The 26,857-nt window shown below is 43.8% G+C and overlaps 2 protein-coding genes across 9 annotated transcripts in view; one reads left to right on the forward strand and one right to left on the reverse strand.

Moving 5' to 3' along the window:
• The window catches only part of marchf5 (membrane-associated ring finger (C3HC4) 5), a 52,492-nt gene extending 48,068 nt beyond the window's left edge, over positions 1-4,424 (reverse strand). Inside the window, 1 exon segment of the mRNA NM_001140034.1 lies at positions 4,072-4,424. Within this exon segment, the coding sequence (NP_001133506.1) occupies positions 4,072-4,115 (44 nt within the window). The 5' untranslated portion in view covers positions 4,116-4,424.
• A 79-nt stretch (positions 4,425-4,503) lies between these two features.
• cpeb3 (cytoplasmic polyadenylation element binding protein 3) overlaps positions 4,504-26,857 on the forward strand; it is a 78,113-nt gene continuing 55,759 nt past the window's right edge. For 3 of the 8 annotated variants that reach the window (XM_014199958.2, XM_014199966.2, XM_014200004.2), the window contains exons 1-2: positions 4,504-4,658; positions 7,368-8,215. In XM_014199958.2, the coding sequence (XP_014055433.1) occupies positions 4,619-4,658; positions 7,368-8,215 (888 nt within the window). In that variant the 5' untranslated portion in view covers positions 4,504-4,618. Of the gene's footprint in view, positions 4,659-5,139; positions 5,281-6,821; positions 7,231-7,367; positions 8,216-26,857 lie in introns of those variants that run through there. The other 5 variants (XM_014200007.2, XM_014199977.2, XM_014199997.2 and 2 more) reach the window with 5 other exon arrangements.

Genomic DNA, 26,857 nt, shown 5'->3' on the forward strand with positions numbered 1-26,857 from the left:
CCTAGCCCGAACCATGAAAATCAGCCACAGAAACATTATTCCTCCTCCAAACTTTACAGTTGGCACGATGCATTGGGGCATGTAGCATTCACCAAAACCCAGATTTGTCCGTTGGACTGCCAGATGGTGAAGCGGGATCCTATTGATCATGCATCCTTGTGCTTTATTGCAAATGCCAAGTCACTCACCCACCATTGCACCTCACTTTATATGCGTAGAAAGACACATTTGCATGTGTTCATCTACAAAGCCCTTTTGGGTAAACTCCTTCTTTACCTCTGTAGTTTGGTGTCCTTCACCACCAGCAGTTACTATATCCGGTCTGCTGGGTGGTTGCTACTTAAAGTCCCCAGGACATTCACAGTATTAGGCAAAACTGCCTTCTCTTCTTGTGCACCAGACGCATGGAATAATCTACAATCCATGCGTCATCTAGATTTGTTAGTACCACTGAATTAATTTAAAATATTGATGGGAGACTGTTACAGAGTGTAAATCTTTTTTTTAGGCTGAATCATGTTGTTGTATGTTTTAATGATGTAATGTATTGATTGTTGCTGCCTTCTTGGCCAGGTCTCTCTTGAAAAAGGAAGCGGCGCAGGTCCTAATCCAGGCACTTGTCATCTCCCGTCTGGATTACTGCAACTCGCTGTTGGCTGGGCTCCCTGCCTGTGCCATTAAACCCCTACAACTCATCCAGAACGCCGCAGCCCGTCTGGTGTTCAACCTTCCCAAGTTCTCTCACGTCACCCCGCTCCTCCGCTCTCTCCACTGGCTTCCAGTTGAAGCTCGCATCCGCTACAAGACCATGGTGATTGCCTACGGAGCTGTGAAGGGAACGGCACCTCCATACCTTCAGGCTCTGATCAGGCCCTACACCCAAACAAGGGCACTGCGTTCATCCACCACTGGCCTGCTGGCCCCCCTACCTCTGAGGAAGCACAGTTCCCGCTCAGCCCAGTCAAAACTGTTCGCTGCTCTGGCACCCCAATGGTGGAACAAGCTCCCTCACGACGCCAGGACAGCGGAGTCAATCACCACCTTCCGGAGACACCTGAAACCCCACCTCTTTAAGGAATACCTAGGATAGGATAAAGTAATCCTTCTAACCCCCCCCCTTAAAAGATTTAGATGCACTATTGTAAACTGGTTGTTCCACTGGATATCATAAGGTGAATGCACCATTTTGTAAGTCGCTCTGGATAAGAGCGTCTGCTAAATGACTTAAATGTAAATGTAAATGTAAAAAGAGACCCAGTGTCTCAATGGGCTTTTCCTGGTTAAATAAAGGTTAAAGAAATAAAATCACTCCAGAAAATGCGTTTCCAATTCTCCAGAGTTCAATGGCGGCGAGCTTTACACCACTTCAGCCGACGCTTGGCATTGCGCATGGTTATCTTAGGCTTATGCGCGACTGCTCGACCATGGAAACTCATTTCATGAAGCTCCCGACTAACAGTTCTTGTGCTGACGTTGCTTCCAGAGGCAGTTTGGAACTCGGTAGAGTGTTGCAACCAAAGACAGACGATTTTTACGCGCTACGCAATTCAGCGGTCCCGTTCTGTGAGCTTGTGTGGCTTACCACTTCGCAGCTGAGCCGTTGTTGCTCTTAGACGTTTCCACTTCACAATAAAGGTGGCATCCTATGACAGCGCCATGTTTAAAAATCACTGAGCTCTTCAGTAAGGCCATTCTACTGCCAATGTTTGTCTATAGCGATTGCATGGCTGTGTGCTCGATTTTATACACATGTCAGCAAGTGTGTGGCTGAAATAGCCTAATCCACTAATTTGAAGGGGTGTCCACATAAACTATATATACAAAACTATCTAACTAAATTACTTCGTACCCCTGCACATCGACTATGTACTGAGCAAGATACGAGGGTAGATATGAGGGAGAGCTTGGTTTGTTGTTTTGAAAGAATGAAAAAGTGTTCTATTGAAAATAAATCTGTTACTTGCTACCTTCTTAAATTTGGATCCCACGACACGCCTCAGTTGCTGGGACCAGTATATCGTCCAGGGATCCTGCCAACCAAAAGTTAGAAGAGCTGCTTGGCGTAGCAGCTAGCCTAGCTACTAACTAGCCATCAGCTAGCAAGATTTCCTTAACAGCTTGAACACAGCCTGTGACGTGGTTAGCCCTTCTGGCTGGGACCACGGCTTTTCCCAGGCTTGTGGCTGTCTAAATCCCTGCTGTTTGTTGCTGTTTAAATCTGCCCTGCCTTGTCTGGAAATGCGTGGAGTAAAAGCGTTAGCCTACATTGCCACCATGGCTCCAAAGCCAAAGGTGGAAGTCATGAAGAGGACAGTGTTTATCATTTACAGGTGAAGGATCTTTTAAATGAACAAAAAGTGTTCTATAAGCAGTTGTTACAACAACAGGAAAATAGCTTCAAGAGCGTTGTCCAAATACTGATGAACCCAACTAACAAAATGGACGATCTGACCAGAGAGGTCCAGGACCGATTGCAATCAGCCGGTCGTCACTAGTTAACACAGCCACAAAGTCATAAACATTTCTAAAATGTATCTTAAAATTAAAATCTGTTTTTAAACCTTAACCACACTACTAACCTTATGCCTAACTTAAATTAAGAACAAAGAACACAATTGACTTTGTGGTTGTGTTATCTAGTGGAAACCTTGTCAGCCACGTCCGTAGCCATGAAGTGCTTTGGCTCACATCAACACCATTATCCCAGAAACCCTAGACCCACTTCAATTTGCATACCGCACAAACAGATCCACAGATGATGCAATCTCTATTGCACTCTACACTGCCCTTTCCCACCTGGACAAAAGGAACACCTACGTGAGAATAATATTCATTGATTACAGCTCAGCGTTCAACACCATAGTACCCTCAAAGCTCATCACTAAGCTAAGGATCCTGGGACTAAACACCTCCCTCTGCAACTGGATCTTGGACTTCTTGACGGGCCGCCCCCAGGCGGTGAGGGTAGGTATCAACACATCTGCCACGCTGATCCTCAACACTGGAGCCCCTCAGGGGTGCGTGCTCAGTCCCCTCTTGTACTCTCTGTTCACCCACGACTGCACGGCCAGGCACGACTCCAACAAAGCCTATTCCCCCTCAGGAAACTAAAAAGATCTGGCATAGGTCCTCAGATCCTCAAAAGGTTCTACAGCTGCAACATCGAGAGCATCCTGACTGGTTGCATCACTGCCTGGTATGGCAATTGCTCGTCCTCTGACCACAAGGCACTACAGAGGGTAGTGCGTACAGTCCAGTACATCACTGGGGCTAAGTTGCCTGCCATCCAGGACCTCTATACCAGGTGGTGTCAGAGGAAGGCCATAAATATTGTCAAAGATCCCTGCCACCCCAGTCATAGACTGTTCTCTCTGCTACCGCATGGCAAGCGGTACCGGAGTGCCAAGTCTAGGACAAAAAGGCTTCTCAACAGTTTTTACCCCCAAGCCATAAGACTCCTGAACAGGTAATCAAATGGCTACCCGGACTTTTTGCATTGTGTGCCCCCCCAACCCCACTTTTACGCTGCTGCTACTCTCTGTTCATCATATATGCGTAGTTACTTTAACCATATCTACATGTACATACTACCTCAATCAGCCCGACTAACCGGTGCCTGTATGTAGCCTCGCTACTGTTATTTTTTCAGTCTTTTTACTGTTGTTTTTATTTCTTTACTTACCTATTGTTCACCTAATACCTTTTCTGCACTGTTGGTTAGAGCCTGTTAGTAAACATTTCACTGTAAGGTTGTATTGGGCGCATGTGACAAATAAACTTTGATTTGAGCCAGGTCGCAAGTGCATCGCGTGACACACCCCCATTAGTTAACATATCTTGGTCCCACTGATCCTGCCCCATGGTAACGACAATGTCGCATGAACTTAGTATAGTTTGCATGCTGCATATGACTAGCAACATTGTAATACTTTAATACTCACAAGGTAAGATTTAGTATAGTTATTAACCATGGCGCCCTTGCAGTCACCTGGTCCCCCCCCAGCTGTGACGCGTTAGCAAGCTAACTTCGCTAGTAGGTTAGGTAGCTACCTAACGTTAAACTCAACTCACCTGTCCAAATTCTGTTGCATTACCAATGCGATTTCTTCCGACATATAGCCAATAAACGTAAAACAACACTACAAACGTTTTGAGTGTTTAACGATGCAGGTTAGTTAGCTAGCTTGGCCTTGTTGAAAGCGGCGAGGCCTTCGAATAGTTTAGCTGGCTGGCTAGCTTGTTGGTTAGCCGAAATAAAGTAACTTCAACTATAAGCCAATTCCTTTGCGGTCATTATAAACAATGCATTACAACTCGACGCTTCGCCTGCGGTTTCACGTTAATAGTTTGCTCAAAACAAGTAATACTGTGTTTATCATGGATGCATCGCTGTGACAACTTGACTCCATTGACTGCCTGTCTCTGAGGTGATGCACTATGCGTCACCAACAATAACAAGCCCGTCAGAGGCTGCGAAATCACACGTTTACATGATGCCTGGGATATGTAGTCCGACCACATTTTATCTCCTTCATGTGGCCAAAGAATTATCAAATTAATGCTCTAACTTGTATAACGGACCTAAGAGGCACTGCGACTACTTGGGAAGACTCGCATCATGAAGATACACATATGGCTACAGAATACTTCATATTGCGGTAGGCTTCATATATTATACCGAGCTGTCAGTAGCGTTTCAGGGCCACACGCTTCGGGAGTGCATCGCATTTATTGGCTTAGTTGTATCTCTATTGGCGACATTTTCTCTGTTAAAATGACTGCAAAATGTTGCAACAAGGGCTTTGCAGTCATGGAAGATATTGGGCAAGTGTCGTTTGGGTAAATTTTTTCATAATAACATGGGTCTGTGGTTTGGTGACGAAAAGCAGCCTCGTCTAATGATGATCCAATCAGACTATATATTGTTGCAGAAAAATTGACATTTTGAAACCCAATCATGAATTGTCATGAAATAGATGTCCTCGTTCAATACTAGTCTACTTTTATGCCCCAAAAAAATGCATAGGTCTACTTTTAAAATAAAAGCTTACCAAAACGATTGTTTTATTTTCGACCAAACTTTGCATTCTGGAGGAGTACATTAAAACTATGAAACTACATTTCCCTGAAGCCTCTGCATCATCCATGCGCTTCAGTCAATCAGCTGTTGAAGCAACTACTGACTACCTCCGCGCAAGGGTAGCTCATTTGTCATATCTAAACCCAGACGAGGCAAACAGAAATAGCCATATTTACAGTCCCAAAAGGTGAACGATTAAGGTAAATTTAATGTCATGTGAAACAGAAAACCGACACGGTTGTGCATGCGGTTGTTGCCGTGTTTGTTTGGTGGTATCTGTACAGTTGTAGATTAGGGGCTGTTGGATACGAATGTATTAATAGCCCGCTTGTGAATGTATTGACTATCTTGTATAACCAACGCGTAGGAAAAATACGACTTTTAGATTGTCCAAATTGGTGTATTGTTTTTCTTTTAGGCTGGTAAACTGCACCTATATTGATTAGGCTACTTGATGACCTTGAATTGGCAACGTTTATGCGTCGAGGAGAAAACAAGGACTAACTGGGTGTCCAGAATGCCTTGCAATATTTTGCATATATTTTGCTGCGATAAGTCTACCTCACACCTCTTAGAAATATTCAGGAAGTCTGATAATTAAAATAATGTGCTCAACCTAAATTTGACACAGCCTACTGCGTGTGTGAGTCGTTTTAGCCTATTCCCGAATAGCTTCTAAATACCACCATATGTGGCTTTTATTATAGGCCACAGTTGTTATCTCTAGTAATTCATAATTAAAATGGACAAAACCATGCAGTCTCATAGTTCTCATTCAAGTGTGACTGTGCACGGCAGCAGTGGCTGTTCTAGACCATTTCAACTGGGGGGGCCAAGCTGGGGCCAGTTGTACTGTTAGAGGGGCCAGTTACATTAGACGTTATTGTTGTCATATCGTTTTCTTCACTGCATTGCAGGCATTAGCAGGCAAAAGACCATGTTCCGCGATGACACTGTCTAATAACGGATGTAAAAAAAGAACGATAGCAAAAATTTATGTAAAAATTATTTCATACTCCACATTTAGGGGGGCCACAAGGGGGTCCAAAATTCAAAATTGTTGTCACAGGGGCACTGCGACCCCCCACCCCACCCAAGAACCGCTAGTGCACGGCAGTCACAAGCGGTTCTTGGGTTTTGATATGAGTAAATTGATACTGTTCTCACATGACCAGCGAAAGGCCTAATTATGTTAATAATGATGCTAACGGGACGCCCAGAATAAACGTATAGTGTATGATAAACTATACAAAATTAGGAAAACCAAATGTAATATAGCAGGCTTACGTTATAAATATTTTAGTTTTTATCAATACAGACGGATCATAAATGCAGACATGCATGAAAGCAGAGGCGAAATACATAGCCAAGGGTATTCTCTCGAAACCTCAAGAGAATCTGTCATAGTATGAAAAGGGTCTTAGGCTTTTCCAAACGTAGATATGCAGATAGGCGTGGCCTCTGTTATAGCACCCATTTGCACCCTACTCAGAAAATGAGCATATAAAAAGGAGACGGGCAAATTGACCAAGTTTAATGCTATAACTGAATCTGCCTCTCATCGTAACCTTTATAACATTCATGCTTTTAGGGTGAAGCTATGAGCCTCCCTATGTAGCAAGCCGTTCTGTCAAGTCACCTAAAATGTAGAACATGTCCAGCCTACTAGGCTGATGTCATACAAAGAAAAGTCGCCTATAAGTGCGTCATATCTATAGCTACTGCAGCAATCACTGACGCAGAAACTTAAGGAAAAGTGGCCTTGCTCATTCCATAGGAAATAGCTATGTCTATCCATTTTTCTGAGAAGTGGGTTGGTCAAGGTGGCGTGTCTCTTTAACCATTTTTTGAAGGACGCAGCAGCTGTATTTATTGACGTATGCAAATGAACTCAGGGGTGGTTCTCGTGAGGGAAAAAAAAACAGGAACAAGAATCAGTTTCACATTGTAGTTCGGAGTTGCTGGGTAAAGGAAAGGAAAACGATACGTGGCGAATATTGGTGAATGTCGGTGTCCTCCACGTGTATTTCCCGCATAGCCTACATCTGAGTGGAGCGCTGGCGTCCGAAAGGGTGAAACTATTGAATCTCTTGCTTTTAGTGCACTTTATTGTGTCACGTCGGTAGTCTTCGATTTTGTTTGCTGAATGGGTGATTACGAATTCGCATTGCAATTGGCTTGCAGCAGAACAAGTACACTCTTGAGTTCTCTGAAATATCATAACAACCCTGCGAGCCTAGTCTATGACATTCTCAATAATAACTCGTCTCTGTTTTTCCCGTTTCAGCTCAGCAAACCATGCAGGATGATTTACTGATGGACAAAAACAAAGCCCAACCTCATCAGCAGCAAGATCCAACCGTAGAACCTCCCTCCACCCCGACCCCCTCGGAACCCCCTACATCAGAGAGCCCATCAAGTGTGAGCTACCAAGCAGCTTCAGCTCTCAACAAAGAGAAAGTGCTGATGGAGTCTCCGATCCTGCCTGGTTTAAATTTTCATCAGCCGCAGGAAACCGGTGGCACCCTGTCCCCCTCATTTGGTAGCACTTGGTCCACTGGAACCACAAACACCGTGGACGACAATTTTTTTCAAGGAATACCCTCGGTGAACGGAACAATGCTTTTTCAGAACTTCCCCCATCACGTCAATCCGGTATTTGGAGGCAATTTCTCACCTCAGCTTGGCTTGGCACAGTCTCAGCAGCAAGCCCAGCAACAGCAGCAGCAGCCACCGCCGCAGCAACGGAGATCCCCTGTTAGCCCCAACCAAGGTCCCTTTCCACAGAGAACCGCATACAGTCACCAGTCTGTCATGAATAGCAAGGCTTCTTCACCTGCTTCATCTTCGGGTTGGAATAATCACCAAAATGCCGCTTGGAGCACAGCCTCTAATCCTTGGAGCGGTCTCCAGGCAGGCAGGGACCCGCGGAGAGCTGTGGGAGTCGGGGTTGGCGTGGGGGTCGGTGTAGGGGTGCCGTCTTCAATGAACCCCATCTCCCCGATGAAAAAGCCATATTCCAGCAATGTTATAGCACCCCCAAAATTCCCGAGAGCTGGTCCCCTCACCCCGAAATCTTGGATGGAGGACAACGCCTTTAGGACGGACAACAGCAACAACATGTTGCCTTTTCAGGTATGTTTGGATGTATAATAAGTAGCCTAACCTTTAATCCAATTTGAAACATTTTCATAATAAACATGCGTTTAATTGACATTAATTGACAAGTGTATTAGAAGATGATTATGGTAATGTCTTCATGTCCACATCATAGAGAGAGAGAGAGAGCATCTTACACTGCAGAAGTAGCCTATATGTATAGTCTACTCATAGGTTGCATTTAAACACTCCCAGAGTGAGCTGGCATAATATGCAAGAAATGTAACCATTTGTTGCAATAACCATATCTATAGACTAACAGAGTTCTCCATCTCTGTCGACAAGCTAGGTCTATAGCCTACGCTTTCAAGCATTCTACCAAATAATATTAACCGGCTGTGATGAATATTAGGTTATGTTGAATATTCTTCATGCAAATGGTTCAAGAAAAAGAGACAAAGTACTTTGATTTCAGTCTCCTGCAACCCACACGGGCACCTGTTCAGATCATTAAAACAGCGTAACTCTTAATTATGACAATGTTTAAGAAGTGTCGCAATGGGTTGTTGCGTAGTGATGTGATTAACCAATTATGAAGTCATAATATTGATTATGCTATTATGACCTAATAATAAGGTTGTTATGCAGGCTATGCATCATTTCTTATTTTCCATTGGTGGACTGACTACTTTGAAAAACGACGCTGGAGGTCACATCCCACACTATCCTTGTGAAAATCGTTGCAATTATTGAGGAAAATGAATGATGTATTTTGGAATAGCTCTTAAAGGGCACACTGCTCGTATGTGATTGCCTATTTTTAGTCTAGTGTGTGGTGGCTCTTCGACACGCTGCCGAGCTGCGTGCTGCTGTCATATGATGATGGAGTACTTTGTAACCAAATTATAATGGAAGTATCCGCATCGCTATACATTATTAGTCATAATTATGTTGTAACAAAGTGACATTTGAAACATTGCTGCAACTCTCCTATATCCGTTCACCCTCCCCTGTTTTACTGGTTTGTAAATGAATTATGTTCTGACTGTGTAAACTCTTTACTTTGATGTCACTATAGCCTAATGTGCTGTAGACAGTATCACATGACTTCAATTATAATATTTGGACCAGTAGTTCATTTTTTTCAGTCCTAGTTATTTTGGAAAGCCGAGAGACAGAAATGAAAGAATTGCAATAGGCTTCAGTCGCTTGACAACCAAGTAATGAACCGTGTCTGTTCAGTAAATTGTGACTCCATAGAATATTGAATTGTTTATGTAAAAAAAAAAAGTCATTGTAGGGTATTTTAGCTAGGCCAAAGCTGAAAGGGTAAGGTCCCTTTTTGAGGCATTAACTGTATTATTTCAAGCAAGTATTTTACTATAGAATGTAAGTCTCACATTTTCCGTGCCTAGTTTGCTAGCACTGCAGTGGAGATAACCTAGGAGTCATGTGTGCTGTTAGTCAGTGATCGGTGCTGTCTCGGCGCAGCCTTATCAGATGTCTACAGCTACCTCAGACGCAAACCAATTAAATGCTATTCCATCTTCCCATTCTTTTTAGGCTATCACTTGGGCTCGATATATCTCCTTGTTCAAAAGCAGAGACAAAGGCATTGTTTAATGGAGATATATAGGCCTTGTAGAACTTTACACCGATACCAAACCATTTTTGTTCCTGCTTATTATGACTGATGGTTTGTGAGTGGGGGCTTACGTTAGCACAAGACTTAGAATGAAAACCTACAAGCAACGCAGCATTGCTGTCACTGCTAACAATGCAGACTTCATTTATTTTAAACTCATTGCAGCACAGTTTTCCCATATAGTACATTGTGTTCTGTGAAGCCCCTTTGTCTCCAACACCCTGAACAGATAGTGACTCAAGCATTGCTACTACTCAATGTCCAAAATAGGACTCAGAGACAGCCAGTTATTGGAAAGTATTTTTCAGTGAAAACGTGTGAAGTTGTGACAGCCTAGGACCTAGGCCCTCTCATTTACAGATTGTGTCAGAAGAATATTCACAATTACTAGCACATGCGATCACACAATGGAGTCATCTCTCATTAGTAGTTTGTTCTCAAATATTGTGTCGGATATAGTAAATGTGTATTGTACAGGCTGCTTTGAACATGCTCCAACCTCAGAAATAGGTGAATCTACTCACTAAATAGTTAACCAAATAGCTACCCCGGACTATCTGCATTGACCCTCTTTGCACCGACTCTTTTGACTCATCTTATACGCTGCTGCTACTGTTTATTATCTATCGTGTCGCCTAGTCACTTTATCCCTACATGTACAGTTGAAGTCGGAAGTTTACATGCACTTAGGTTGGAGCCATTAAAACTCGTTTTTCCACCACTCCACAAATTTCTTGTTAACAAGCTATAGTTTTGGCAAGTCGGTTAGGACATCTACTTTGTGCATATGACACAAGTAATTTTTCCAACAATTGTTTACAGACAGATTATTTCACTTATAATTCACTGTATCACAATTCCAGTGGGTCAGAAGTTTACATACACTAAGTTGACTGTGCCTTTAAACAGCTTGGAAAATTCCAGAAAATGTCATGGCTTTAGAAGCTTCTGATAGGCTAATTGACATTATTTGAGTCAATTGGAGGTGTACCTACCTTCAAACTCAGTGCCTCTTTGCTTGACATCATGGGAAAATCAAAAGAAATCAGCCAAGACCTCAGAAAAAAACATTATAGACCTCCACAAGCCTGCTTCATCCTTGGGAGCAATTTCCAAATGCCTGAAGGTACCACGTTCATCTGTACAAACAATAGTACGCTAGTATAAACACCATGGGACCATGGTGTTTTCGCATCAATGTACTTTGGTGCGAAAAGTGCAAATCAATCCCAGAACAACAGCAAAGGACCTTGTGAAGATGCTGGAGGAAACAGGTACAAAAGTATCTATATCCACAGTAAAACGAGCCCTATATCGACATAACTTGAAAGGCCGCTCAGCAAGGAAGAAGCCACTGCTCCAAAACCACCATTAAAAAAGCCAGACTATGGTTTGCAACTGCACATGGGGACAAAAATGGTCTTTTTGGAGAAATATCCTCTGGTCTGATGAAACAAAAATAGAACTGTTTGGCCATAATGACCCTCGTTGTGTTTGGAGGAAAAAGGAAAAAGTGTGTGCGAGCAAGGAGGCCTACAAACCTGACTTGGTTACACCAGCTCTGTCAGGAGGAATGGGCCAAAATTCACTCAACTTACTGTGGAAAGCTTGTGGAAGGCTACCCAAAACGTTTCACCCAAGTTAAACAATTTAAAGGCAATGCTACAAATACTAATTGAGTGTATGTAAACTTCTGACCCACTGGGAATGTGATGAAAGAAATAAAAGCTGAAACAAATCATTCTCTACTATTATTCTGACATTTCACATTCTTAAAATAAAGTGGTGATTCTAACTGACCTATAACTGAATTTTTACTAGGATTAAATGTCAGGAATTGTGAAAAACTGAGTTTAAACGCATTTGGCTAAGGCATGTGGAAACTTCCGACTTCAACTGTACATATTTACCTCAATTATCTCGTACCCCTGCACATCGACTCATTACTGGTACCCCGTGTATATTGCCAAGTTATTGTTACTCGTTGTGTATTTATTACTCGTTTATTATTTTTTTTATATATTTTTCTCTGCGTTGGGCAGGGCCCGTAAGCAAGCGTTTCACTGTTAGTCCACACCTGTTGTTTACAAAGCATGTGATGAATATTTTGTATTTTATTTGATGCTGTGTGCCAAGTCTAGTCTACCTGCTATTCTTTAATCTCTTTCCCATATACAGTATGTCACATGAATGCAGGGTGAGTCCTGGTTGTGCTGGCATGTGCTCATACCCAACTGTTGTTGGCTGCTGGATAAAAGGTCAGGAATGTGTGGAATTCAACTTAACATGTCCATGATAAGTTAAAAAACAAAGTCACATGAGCGTCTCAGAAGACGCCTTAATTTGAAATGAGTCGACTTGACATTGGGTTGTAAGTTAACATATGGAATTGTTTTAAGATTATCATACCATGGATCATTTATCTATTTTGATTTTGAATTTTAGGACCCCTTAGGTATAAAAATAAAAGGTTGATAAAATCTAGAATTTGGCCTTTACTACGATAGCCCATAGAACCGCATTGAATAACACATTAATAAATAGAAAAAAGACTGTCGTGAAACTATCCCCTTTCTATAGTGGGGTCATATTAGTTTGTAGCTTAAACGGTTTGGACGCCACAGATAGAAGTTGGGACATCAGCGTTACCGACTTCAGACGAGTCCGTGACACTTTTGGGGATCGTAGAGAAAAACTGAGAACGACATCATGTTGATTAGTCTCCCCTTTCCAGAAAGTGGTCATATTTTTGTAGGTCAAACCGTTCAGAAACTACAAACATTTTTGTGAGAAGAAAGATTTTCGGGATGTCTCATAGTCTGACACACACCGCTGTAGTTCAGCCACCTTCCACCGCAGATGCGGAAGGCTGACTGACATAGGCAGATGCAGTGGATTGCGACGATTTCTCTACCTTAAACTGACGGATTTTGATGGGGATTTTGGTATTATGTTACTTAGATTGGCACAGGGGTGCTTCAATTGACAATGACAAAAATCCATGTTTGTCTCACAAACCTGTTAAAGGCCCAATGATGCTGTTTTATATCAATATAAAATGTCTCGGCATAAATTTAAGTACCTTACTGTAGATTTGTCGCAACTCCCGCTCATGCAAACCTGCTGATTAGAAGGTCCTGTGTAGATTGAATTTTCAACCAGCAACTATCAGGAAATCACACTTTTTTTCTTTTTTCTTAAATCTTTTTTAAAAATCTGTTAGTTTCATCAGCAGTTGTACAATACTATATAAAACACAGGGGAAAACAGGATTTTGGACTGCAGTGGGCCTTTAACACTTAGGCCTAGCTCACCCAGTTGAGCAGACATATGGTCACCTTTTGTAAAAAAAATATTATAAAAATGCAATATGATATGCCTTGCAGAGACTATGCTGGCTGACTCTATGTACGTAGGACTCAGTGGTTTCTCCATGCAGCAGCACGATTGGACGAAGGTGGCCTCAGGCAAGTCCAGAAGGGTGTGTCTTCATAGACAACAACTGGTTTGCTGCTTCCAGTGTGAAAGTAATCTTGAGCATTTGCTCACCTGATATAGCATACCTCATGGTAAGCTGCAGACATTTATCTACCAAGAGAGTTCTCATCCTTAATCACCACGGCTGTATACACATCGGTACCCCCCTGCCCGTATACAGTGCTCTATATTCATGCACCCCCCCCCCTGCCCTCATAACAGCCTTAATTCGCCGGGCATGGACTCTACAAGGTGCTGGCCCATGTAGACACCAATGCTTCTCATAGTTGTGTCAAGTTGGCTGGATGTCCTTTGGGTGGTGGACTATTCTTGATACACATGGGAAACTGTTGAGTGTGAAAACCCAACAGCGTTGCAGTTTTTGACACAAACCGGTGCACCTTCAAAGGCACTTAAATCTTTTGTCTTGGCCATGAATGGCACACATACACAATCCATGTCTCAATTGTCTCAAGGCTTAAAAATCCTTTAACATGTCTCCTCCCCTTCACCTACACTGATTGAAGTGGATTCAACAAGTGACATCAATAAGGGCACGGCCGGCCGTCTCATTAGACAGGATTAGGCGGCCGCCTATGGCGGCAGATTGTTTTTGGTCAGTTTAGCTCGTCAATGTCAATTTCTCTCAAACAGTGGAATCTGAGCGCTGATGCCGCCCTTTGATAAGCAGTGCCAAATTTGCCAAAAGCAGGGGCCCAAAATGTTTTGCTTGTCCATTCCCAGCACGCCTCTCCAGGGTGCTGTTGGAGAGACGCATCTCTGCGGCGCTCCACCAAAGTTCTGCCAAACAAACATTCGAACATAAATCATGTAGCAGATATAGTATATGGTAGAAAGAGTATGTGACCTTTTCTGTAGCCTACAGGCTGGATATAAAATGTATGACAGTGTAATGAGACGGACACTTTTTACATAATGCAGGTTTCTCCGATCAAATAGCCTAACCTAAATGGCGCTCAATCAAATACAAAATGCGCTGTCATGTTAAACAAACATGTCCTGCAAACAGGACAGGTCAAACTAAAATGGACAATATGGAATGTACAATCTGTTGACCAGGAGTTTCACCCCATTGTCACGATCAGTAGTTTGTATCTGTACATTTTGACAAGCTGATCATAGTGAAAAATAAAATACTTCTGCATTTGTCGCTGTGTAAACACACTGCAAATGGGCTCGCGACAACTCCTGATAAAGTTGGGTCATCTTTTATTGGTCCTGTCCGGATGTTGTTTTTTGGTGTTTTACGAACAGTAAACTTACCACATAGATGGGCATTCATAAAATAAAATTTCCAGCAACACTGTAGACTACACCTCAGTAAGTACGGACCGACGCTGACGCCTTTTGGACGTCTTTTTTTGGTGCAGTTCCGGACCGGCCTTGATTTCCACATCCACGCACATGAGTTTTTGGTCCTGCCCAAATCTGAACCAGTCATCGACGTCAGATTTTGTCCGGTCTGGACCAGCCTTGATTTGGCCCAAACATAGACGTCTATAAATGTACTTATTTTCAACTTTCATCCAGAAGAAAAAATTTGCCTGATTTCAACATCTGGAAAATACATTCTATATATATATATACTGCTCAAAAAAATAAAGGGAACACTTAAACAACACAATCTAACTCCAAGTCAATCACACTTCTGTGAAAGCAAACTGTCCACTTAGGAAGCAACACTGATTGACAATAAATTCCACATGCTGTTGTGCAAATGGAATAGACAACAGGTGGAAATTATAGGCAATTAGCAAGACACCCCCAATAAAGGAGTGGTTCTGCAGGTGGGGACCATAGACCACTTCTCAGTTCCTATGCTTCCTGGCTGATGTTTTGGTCACTTTTGAATGCTGGCGGTGCTTTCACTCTAGTGGTAGCATGAGACGGAGTCTACAACCCACATAAGTGGCTCAGGTAGTGCAGCTCATCCAGGATGGCACATCAATGCGAGCTATGGCAAGAAGGTTTGCTGTGTCTGTCAGCGTAGTGTCCAGAGCATGGAGGCGTTACCAGGAGACAGGCCAGTACATCAGGAGACGTGGAGGAGGCCGTAGGAGGGCAACAACCCAGCAGCAGGACCGCTACCTCCGCCTTTGTGCAAGGAGGAGCAGGAGAAGCACTGCCAGAGCCCTGCAAAATGTCCTCCAGCAGGCCACAGATGTGCATGTGTCTGCTGAAACGGTCAGAAACAGACTCCATGAGGGTGGTATGAGGGCCCGACGTCCACAGGTGGGGGTTGTGCTTACAGCCCAACACCGTGCAGGACGTTTGGCATTTGCCAGAGAACACCAAGATTGGCAAATTCGCCACTGGCGCCCTGTGCTCTTCACAGATGAAAGCAGGTTCACACTGAGCACATGTGACAGACGTGACAGAGTCTGGAGACGCCGTGGAGAACGTTCTGCTGCCTGCAACATCCTCCAGCATGACCGGTTTGGCGGTGGGTCAGTCATGGTGTGGGGTGGCATTTCTTTGGGGGGCCTCCATGTGCTCGCCAGAGGTAGCCTGACTGCCATTAGGTACCGAGATGAGATCCTCAGACCCCTTGTGAGACCATATGCTGGTGCGGTTGGCCCTGGGTTCCTCCTAATGCAAGACAATGCTAGACCTCATGTGGTTGGAGTGTGTCAGCAGTTCCTGCAAGAGGAAGGCATTGATGCTATGGACTGGCCCGCCCGTTCCCCAGACCTGAATCCAATTGAGCACATCTGGGACATCATGTCTCGCTCCATCCACCAACGCCACGTTGCACCACAGACTGTCCAGGAGTTGGCGGATGCTTTAGTCCAGGTCTGGGAGGAGATCCCTCAGGAGACCATCCGCCACCTCATCAGGAGCATGCCCAGGCGTTGTAGGGAGGTCATACAGGCACGTGGAGGCCACACACACTACTGAGCCTCATTTTGACTTGTTTTAAGAACATTACATCAAAGGTTTTCCACTTTAATTTTGAGTGTGACTCCAAATCCAGACCTCCATGGGTTGATAAATTGGATTGCCATTGATTATTTTTGTGTGATTTTGTTGTCAGCACATTCAACTATGTAAAGAAAAAAGTATTTAATAAGATTATTTATTTCATTCAGATCTAGGATGTGTTGTTTAAGTGTTCCCTTTATTTTTTTGAGCAGTGTATATATATATATATATATAATTTATTTATTTTTCATTTATTTTTTTTACTATTTTTTAATTTTTTATGTAACCTTTTATTTAACTAGGCAAGTCAGTTAAGAACACATTTTTATTTACAATGACTGCGGCCAAACCAGACGACGCTGGGCCAATTGTGCGCCGCCCTATGGAACAATCACGGCCAGATGTGATACAGCCTGGAATCGAACCAGGGATTGTAGTGATGCCTCTTGCACTGAGATGCGGTGCCTTAGACCGCTGCGCCACTCAGGAGCCCAACATCCTGAAAATACATAATCTCAACTTTCATTCAACTGGAAATGAGCCTTTTTTTATGTACAGAAAATATGCATTTTCAACATTCTGGGAAATGTATATTTTAAACGTATGGATAATACCTTTTCACCTTTTATTCAGAACCTACATTTAACCTAACTTCAGGCTTTTTGTTTACTGGGACTATTCTAGTTTTGTGGGGGGCGGCATTGTTTGGGCTCTCGTATGGAGGTAGAACGGCAAGGACCGGCCCTGAATAACGGATTATAGCTTTCACCTGATCAGTCTATCATGGAACAAGCAGGTGTTCTTAATGTTTTATACGCAGTGTAAATCAGGCAGTGTCGGAGGAAAGCCCGAAAAATTGTCAGACTCCAGCCATCCGTAGTCTGCTACCTTCTGGCAAACGGTACCGACGCTCTCTGACTAACAGGCTCCGAAACAGCTTCTAAACCCAAGCCGTAAGACTGCTGTTACCCAGGCTATCTGTACTGACCCAATCTTGCATCGACTCGATGCATAATCACAAGATTATATATAGGGTTCCTTATGTTATAAAATGCATTTTATCAAGACAAATAGGATTTTGCGTTTTCTGAATCGTTCAGTGGGGTCTTTCTCTAACATATAAATCATATTTTAAAAAGTTTTATTTTGTAACATAAGCAAATCAAATCAAGATCAAATGTATTTATATAGCCCTTCGTACATCAGCTGATATCTCAAAGTGCTGTACAGAAACCCAGCCTAAAACCCCAAACAGCAAGCAATGCAGGTGAAAGAAGCACGGTGGCTAGGAAAAACTCCCTAGAAAGGCCAAAAACCTAGGAAGAAACCTAGAGAAGAACCAGGCTATGAGGGGTGGCCAGTCCTCTTCTGGCTGTGCAGGGTGGATATTATAACAGAACATGGTCAAGATGTTAAAATGTTCATAAATGTCCAGCATGGTCAAATAATAATAATCATAGTAGTTGTCGAGGGTGCAACAAGCACGTCCGGTGAACAGGTCAGGGTTCCATAGCCGCAGGCAGAACAGTTGAAACTGGAGCAGCAGCACGGCCAGGTGGACTGGGGACAGCAAGGAGTCATCATGCCAGGTAGTCCTGAGGCATGGTCCTAGGGCTCAGGTCCTCCGAGAGAAAGACAGAAAGAGAGAATTAGAGAGAGCATATTTAAATTCACACAGGACACCGGATAAGACAAGAGAAATACTCCAGATGTAACAGACTGACCCTAGCCCCCCGACACATAAACTACTGCAGCATAAATACTGGAGGCTGAGACAGGAGGGTTCAGAAGACACTGTGGCCCCATCCGATGATACCCCCGGACAGGGCCAAACAGGCAGGATATAACCCCACCCACTTTGCCAAAGCACAGCTCCCACACCACTAGAGGGATGTCTCCAACCACCAACTTACCGTCTTAAGACAAGGCCGAGTATAGCCCACAACGATCTCCGCCATGGCACAACCCAAGGGGGGGGGCGCCAACCCAGACAGGAAGACCACGTCAGTGACTCAACCCACTCAAGTGATGCACCCCTCCCGTGGACGGCATGGAAGAACACCAGTAAGCCAGTGACTCAGCCCCTGTAATAGGGTTAGAGGCAGAGAATCCCAGTGGAAAGAGGGGAACCGGCAAGGCAGAGACAGCAAGGGCGGTTTGTTGCTCCAGCCTTTCCGTTCACCTTCACACTCCTGGGCCAGACTATACTTAATCATAGGACCTACTGAAGAGATAAGTCTTCAGTAAAGACTTAAAGGTTGAGACTGAGTCTGCGTCTCTCACATTGGTAGGCAGACCATTCCATAAAAATGGAGCTCTATAGGAGAAAGCCCTGCCTCCAGCCGTTTGCTTAGAAATTCTAGGGACAATTAGGAGGCCTGCGTCTTGTGACCGTAGCGTACGTGTAGGTATGTACGGCAGGACCAAATCGGAAAGATAGGTAGGAGCAAGCCCATGTAATGCTTTGTAGGTTAGCAGTAAAACCTTGAAATCAGCCCTTGCCTTAACAGGAAGCCAGTGTAGGGAGGCTAGCACTGGAGTAATATGATACATTTTTTTGGTTCTAGTCAGGATTCTAGCAGCCGTATTTAGCACTACATAGAATACATCTGATAATAAGCACAGAGCACTTTTGAGGGTTTTACATTTTGTGGTCATCTTCCAAATTGTTATCATGGCTCGCAAATAAACATTTTTTTTATGACACGAGCGGAATTAAATGTAAAAGGCTTTGAAAAAGAACACAAACTTTGCATTAATATGAACAGCATATACTAAAATGTCTTAAAATCGATATCTCTCATCTCTTTTTTTGTTTTATGTCTTCCGGATTTTAGAAGAAAGTTGAGTTCAATGGTAAGCCTGTCAGGTAGCCTTAATTCTCGCGAAGCCACCTGCCTAGCTGATGCGATGCAATTTTCCAGTTTTTTTATTTAAAAATGTAACCACTTTTTTAGTCTCGCTAATTTTGATAGAGACATCAGGTTTGGACTATTTGGTTTTCTACGAGGATTATCAACACAATTTACATATTTTACCCATTGGTCAAAATGTGTTTTTGATTGGATATCCTACTATATATATATATATATATACTCACAAAACCCACAGACTTTCACATACACAACACACGCGCATACCGACAACACAAACACATACATGCACATACTACACACACGCTTTCACACATCATATGCTGATGCTACTGTTCTTTATTCTTACTCTTATTATTATCTATCCTGATGCCTAGTCACTTTACCCTGCCTTCATGTACATATCTAACACAAAAACCTCATACCTCTGCACATTGATCTGATACTGGTACTCCCTGTATATAGCTCTGTTCTTGTGTATTTTATTTTTCTTGTGTTACACTTTTATTTTTTTTACCCCCTTTTTTCCCAACTTCAATTACGATCTTTTCTCATCGCTGCAACAGCCTCGGGAGAGGCGAAGGTCGAGTCATGCGTCCTACTTAACAACCCCCGCTTAACCCAGAAGCCAGCTGCACCAATGTTTCGGAGGAAACACCGTTCAACTGACGACCGAAGTCAACCTGCAGGCGCTTGGCCTGCCACAAGGAGTCGCTAGAGCCAAGTAACTCTGCATTGTTGGGAAGGGCTCGTAACCTTGAAATGCTTGCTTAAGTCCACTCTGATATCCTGGTTATAGGTCGTGCCGGTTGCACCAGTTGGTCGTAAGTAACTCTATGTCGGACGTAAAATGTGCTCTACACCAGATGTAACCGATGTGAAATGGCTAGTTAGTTAGCGGTGGTGTGCGCTAATAGCGTTTCAATCGGTGACGTCACTCGCTCTGAGACTTGAAGTAGGGTTTCCCCTTGCGTTGCAAGGGCCGTGGCTTTTGGTGCTTCGTGAGGTGTCAGTTGTTGATGTGTGCAAGGGTCCCTGGTTCGAGCCCGGGTTGGGGCGAAGAGAGGGACGGAACCTACACTGTTACACAGACATAAAAATTATACCTGTTGTAATACAGGTGTTAAATGTCTAGCTAGTTAGTGGTGCGCTCCAGTAGTGCTTCAATCGGTGACCTCACTCGCTCTATGACCTTGAAGTAGTTGTATCCCTTGCTCTTCAAGGCCCGTGGCTTTTGTGGAGAAATAGGCACTGATGCTTCAGGCAGTTGTTGATGTGTTCAGAGGGTTCTTGGTTCAAGCCCAGGTTGGGACAAGGAGAGCAATACTGTTACAGTTGGACCACCTGGGCGAAAGCCCAAGGGTGTCTAATCGAACATTCTCCATGGTTACACTATTCTCCATAGAAACAGAAAATGAGAATTTCAATAACAGAACGTGGTGCATTTTCTCTATTGGTTTTAACAACCAGTGGGCCTTTAGACGGGAACGAATATTAAGAGATCGCCGCAACTTTCTGGATTTGTATACAGGTGGGAGTGTATTGAGAGTTTCCGCTTTAACAGGCGTGATCTGTTTTAAATCGATGAGCTCTCGCTGCAGCTGGTTCATGTGTCAGAGAGGAATAATGGTGCATTTCAAAACACGGTGGCGGACGTGATAGTTGTCAGCAGAGCTACAGCCTACTGGGCAATCCGACGTGTGTCACTCGCCATAAAGAACCGACTTCGTTACCATGTCTGCCTACCTAACCAAAGAGACGCAGCGTTGATTGTACTCATGTCAGGATACAGGCGTCTTCTGACCATGTCAACAGAATGGGGTTTAATTCCATCAACGCACACCTTGCCTGCAACGAGGAGATGAAGATTATAGACGTGGTGACAAGGTGGCCTGGGTCCACCCACGATGCTGGGATCCTCCGGGAGCGCACACTCCAGCGGGTGTTTTGAAGAGGGTGGATGTGGTGGCATCCTGCTGGGGGACAGTGGCTACCCACTAAAAAGGTGGCTGATGACACCAGTGTTTTGGCACCCAGGACAGACCAGGAGCGGGAGTACAAAAATGCTCATGCTGAGGCGAGATGCCTTATTGAGCGACGCTGCTGCTGCATTGGAGTGCTGAAGCGCAGGTTTGTAGCCTAGTTTTTCAATAGCGGCAAATAACATGACGGTGTTAATAATAGGTCACGGTGTTGCGTTACCACACGGTCTTATTGTGTTGTGCTCCCACTAGGTTCCACTACCTACCTGGAAAGATAAGAATGGCACCGAAGAAGACATGCACCGTTGTCGCTGCCACAGTGGTATATCTGCATGGAGAAGAGGCTGCCCCATCCCATGACTGAACAAGGGTGCAGAGTTAAGGAAAACCATAGGGAACCTGCCGGTCCAGATGACATTGGAGGTCGACTGGCCCGGAATCATTAATCAAATGTAGCCTATAGACCCCTTTCCAGTACACTACACACTGACGTCACGCACAAATGCACGAGGCAGTAAGAAAGCCATCGCCATCTGTGCCCATTCAACATAGCTTTACGTTTTTATTACTTCTAAACAACATTTTTGGGTTCTAATACGCTTACAATTATCTTTTGATTCTTGCTTGAACAGTTGCTAAGATTTATATTTGTTTGTGATCTTTGCAAAATAACAATTTTGGATGCAGTGGTTCTTAGCTAGAATACTAACGCTCGTTAATATACTGTAGGCTGTAGCAAAAGCTAGCCAAAGAGCCATTTTACTGGTAGAAGTTTAAGTGTAATGCAGTTGATTTGCGATGATGACACAAATATTATATTAAGCAGGACATTCATACAAGCCTTAAAATCTAATTATAATTCAAAAGTTGTGTGAAATGCACTCAAAAGCAACATGGGGAGAGAGCGAGAGAAACTGTTTCACGGAAACATGGCGCTCTCGGGATATGTTGTCGGAATCGGTTAAGCTTCTCCATACATCGCGCAGACAGAGATAAACACCTCTATGAGAAGAGGAAGGGCGGGGGTGTATGCTTTATGATTAACGACTCATGGTGTAATCATAACAACATACAGGAGCTCAAGTCCTTCTGCTCACCCGACCTAGAATTCCTTACACTCAAATGACGGCCATTTTACCTACCAAGAGAATTATCATCAGTTCTAGTCACAGCTGTGTACATTCCCCCTCAAGCAGACATCAAGACGGCCATCAAGTAACTTAACTAGCCTATATACAAACCGGAAACCATACAGTGGCTTGCAAAAGTATTCACCCCCTTGGCATTTTTCCTGTTTTGTTGCCTTACAACCTGGAATTAAAATAGATTTTCGGGGGGTTTGTATCATTTGATTTACACAACATGCTTACCACTTTGAAGATGCAAAATAATTTTCCTTGTGAAACAAACAAGAAGTAAGACAAAAAAACTGAAAACTTGAGCGTGCATAACTATTCACCCCCCCAAAGTCAATACTTTGTAGAGCCACCTTTTGCAGCAATTAGAGCTGCAAGTCTCTTTGGGTATGTCTCTAAGCTTGGCACACTGGGATTTTTGCCCATTCTTCAAGGCAAAACTGCTCCAGCTCCTTCAAGTTGGATGGGTTCCGCTGGTGTACAGCAATCTAAGTCATACCACAGATTCTCAATTGGATTGAGGTCTGGGCTTTGACTAGGCCATTCCAAGACATTTAAATGTTTCCCCTTAAACCACTCGAGTGTTGCTTTAGCAGTATGCTTAGGGTCATTGTCCTGCTGGAAGGTGAACCTCCGTCCCAGTCTCAAATCTCTGGAAGATTGAAACCGGTTTCCCTCAAGAATTTCCCTGTATTTAGCACCATCCATCATTCCTTCAATTCTGACCAGTTTCCCAGTCCCTGCCGATGACAAACATCCCCACCGCATGATGCTGCCACCACCATGCTTCACTGTTGGGATGGTGTTCTCGGGGTGATGAGAGCTGTTGGGTTTGTGCCAGATATAGCATTTTCCTTGATGTCCACAAAGCTCAATTTTAGTCTCATCTGACCAGAGTACCTTCTTCCATATGTTTGGGGAGTCTCCCACATGCCTTTTGGCGAATACCAAACGTGTTTGCTTATTTTTTCTTTAAGCAATGGCTTTTTTCTGGCCACTCTTCCATAAAGCCCAGCTCTGTGGAGTGTACGGCTTAAAGTGGTTCTATGGACAGATACTCCAATCTCCGCTGTGGAGCTTTGCAGCTCCTTCAGGGTTATCTTTGATCTCTTTGTTGCCTCTCTGATTAATGCCCTCCTTGCCTGGTCCGTGAGTTTTGGTGGGCGGCCCTCTCTTGGCAGGTTTGTTGTGGTGCCATATTCTTTCCATTTTTTTAATAATGGATTTAACGGTGCTTCGTGGGATGTTCAAAGTTTCTGATATTTTTTATAACCCAACCCTGATCTGTACTTCTCCACAACTTTGTCCCTGACCTGTTTGGAGAGCTCCTTGGTCTTCATGGTGTAGCTTCCTTGGTGGTGCACCTTGGTTAGTGGTGTTGCAGACTCTGGAGCCTTTCAGAACAGGTGTGTGTGTATATATACTGAGCTCATGTGACACACAGATTGCACACAGGTGGACTTTATTTAACTAATTATGTGACTTCTGAAGGTAATTGGTTGCACCAGATCTTATTTAGGGGCTTCATAGCGAAGAGGGTGAATACATATGCACGCACCACTTTTCCTATTATTATTATTATTTATTTTTTTAAACATGCAATTGTTTTTCACTTCACCAATTTGGACTATTTTGTGTATGTCCATTACATGAAATCCAAATAAAAATCCATTTAAATTACAGGTTGTAATGCAAGAAAATAGGGAAAATGCCAAGGCGGATGAATACTTTTGCAAGGCACTGTATATCCTGAAGCTGCATTTATTGTAGCTGGGGATTTTAACAAAACAAATTTGAGAACAAGGCTACCTAAATTCTACCAGCATATTGATTGCGCTACGCACATGGGCAGAACCATCGACCACTGCTCCTCTAACTTCTGCTTCTCAAAGCCCTCCCCCGCCCTCCCTTCGGCAAATCCGACCACAACGCCATCTTGGTCATACTGTCTTATAGCCAGAAAATCAAACAGGATATACCAGTGACGAAAACCATTCAATGCTGGTCCAATCAATTAGAAACCACACTTCAAGATTGTTTTGATCACGCGGACTGGAATATGTTCTGGTCAGCCTCAGAGAACAACATCGACTTATACGCTGACTCGGTGAGTGTGTTTTATAAAGAAGTGCATTGGAGATGTTGTACCCACTGTGACTATTAAAACCTACACTAACCAGAAACCGTGGATGGATGGCGGCATTCGCAAAAAAACAGAGCGCGATCCACCGCATTTAACCATGGAAAGAGGTCTGGGAATATGACTTAATATAAACAGTGTAGTTATTCCCTCTGCAATGCAATCAAACAAGCGAAATGCCAGTACAGGGACCAGGTTGAGTTGCAGTTCAACGGCTCAGACACAAGACATATGTGGCAGGGTCTACAGGAAGTCAGACTACAAAAAGAAAACCAGCCATGTCACAGACACCGACGTCATGCTTCCAGACAAACTAAACACCTTTGCCTGCTTTGAGGATAATACAGTCCCACCGTCGCGGCCCGCTAACAAGGACTGCGCCCCCCCTCTCCTTTTCCGTGGCTGACGTGAGTAAATGATTTAAACGTGTTAACCCTCGCTAGGCTGCTGGCACAGACGGCATCCCTAGCCGTGTCCTCAGAGCATGTGCAGACCAGCTGGCTGGTGTGTTTACGGACATATTTAATCGCTCCCTATCCCAGTCTGTTGTCCCCACATGCTTCAAGATGGCTACTGTTGTTCCTGTACCCAAGAAGGCAAAGATAACTCAAAGCATCATGAAGTGCTTTGAGAGACTAGTCAAGGATCATATCACCTTCACCTTACCGGCCTCCCTAGACCCACCCTAGACGCAATCGCCATCACACTGCACACTGCCCTGTCCCATCTGGACAAAAGGAATACCTATGTAAGAATGCTGTTCATTGACTATAGCTCAGCATTCAACACCATAGTACCCTCCAAGCTCATCATTAAGCTTAAGGCACAGGGTCTCGACCCCGCCCTGTGCAACTGGGTCCTGGACTTTCTGACGGGTCGCTCCCAGGTGGTGAAGGTAGGAAACAACATCTCCACTTCGCTGTCCCTCAACACTGGGGCCCCACAAGGGTGCGTTCTCAGCCCCCTCCTGTACTCCCTGTTCACCCATGACTGCGTGGCCATGTACGCCTCCAACTCAATCATCAAGTTTGCAGTCGACACAACAGTAATGGGCCTGATCACCAACAACGACGAGACAGCCTACAGGGAGGAGGTGAGGGCACTCGGCGTGTGGTGTCAGGAAAACAACCTCTCACTCAACGTCAACAAAACAAAGAGGATGATTGTGGACTTCAGGAAACAAGCAGAGGAAGTACCCCCCCCCCAATCCACATCGACGGGACAGCAGTGGAGAAGGTGGAAAGTTTCAAGTTCCTCTGCATACACATCACAGACAAACTGAAATGGTCCACCCACACAGACTGTGTGTGAAGAAGGCGCAACAGCCCCTCTTCAACCTCAGGAGGCTGAAGAAATTTGACTTGTCACCCAAAACCCTGACAAACTTTGACAGATGCACAATTGAGAGTATCCTGTACCGCCCATAACCGCAGGGTGGTGCGGTCTGCACAATGCGTCACCGGGGGCAAACTTCGTGCCCTCCATCAGCACCCGATGTCACAGGAAGGCCAAAAAGATCATCAAGGACATCAACCACCTGAGCCACTGCCTGTTCACCCCGCTAACATTCAGAAGGCGAGGTCAGTACAGGTGCATCAAAGCTGGGACCGAGAGACAGAAGCTGTTTTTCAATCTCAAGGCCATCAGACTGCTAAACAGCAATCACTAACTCAGAGAGTCTGCTGCCTTCATTGAGACCCAAATCACTGGCCACTTTAATAAATGGATCACTAGTCACTTTATACAATGTCACTTTAAATAATGCCACTTTAGTAATGTTTGCATATTTTATATTATTCATATGACGTGTATATACTGTATTTTATACCATCTATTGCACCTTGCCTATGCTGCTCGGCTATCGCTCCTCCATATACTTCCATGTACATTTTCTCATTCACCCCTTTAGATTTGTGTGCATTAGGTAGTTGTTGGGGATTGTTAGTGCAGTAATATCTAACAAGTAATCTATCAGAACTAGAAGCACAACCATTTCGCTACATTCGCATTAACATCTGCTAACCATGTGTATGTGACAAATAAAATGTGATTTGTAAATAGAGGCTTTTTTTGCAGGTGTTCTACAAGAACTCCCCCTTGTTCTGCCAGCAACTTGCGCGTTTTAAAACACAGAAATGGGTCTATAGGTCTAGGCTAAATGAGAGACTGAAACTTCTATAACCAACCAATTAAGAAATATGTTGTAATGATTAAAAGCCATATCCTCCTTTCTTTCCTTCAACATTTTGAAAGTCTTATTGGTAGTATTTACAAATGCAAAGACAACACTTAAAATGATTGTAAAATACATGTATTTATTTATTATTCAAAGGCTAATAGGCATATTCGATGTACTATTTATTATTGTTGGCTACAGTGTAGTGTGTGTTTTTCCCCCTCACTCTGCAATGGTCTGTTGATGTTGCTGCTCAAGGAACCTAATTTCTTCAATTTAATTTATTTTTCTCAAGCTCCCATTTAA

This window comes from Salmo salar, chromosome ssa01 (assembly GCF_905237065.1).
Source record: "Salmo salar chromosome ssa01, Ssal_v3.1, whole genome shotgun sequence".
Lineage (NCBI taxonomy): Eukaryota > Metazoa > Chordata > Actinopteri > Salmoniformes > Salmonidae > Salmo > Salmo salar.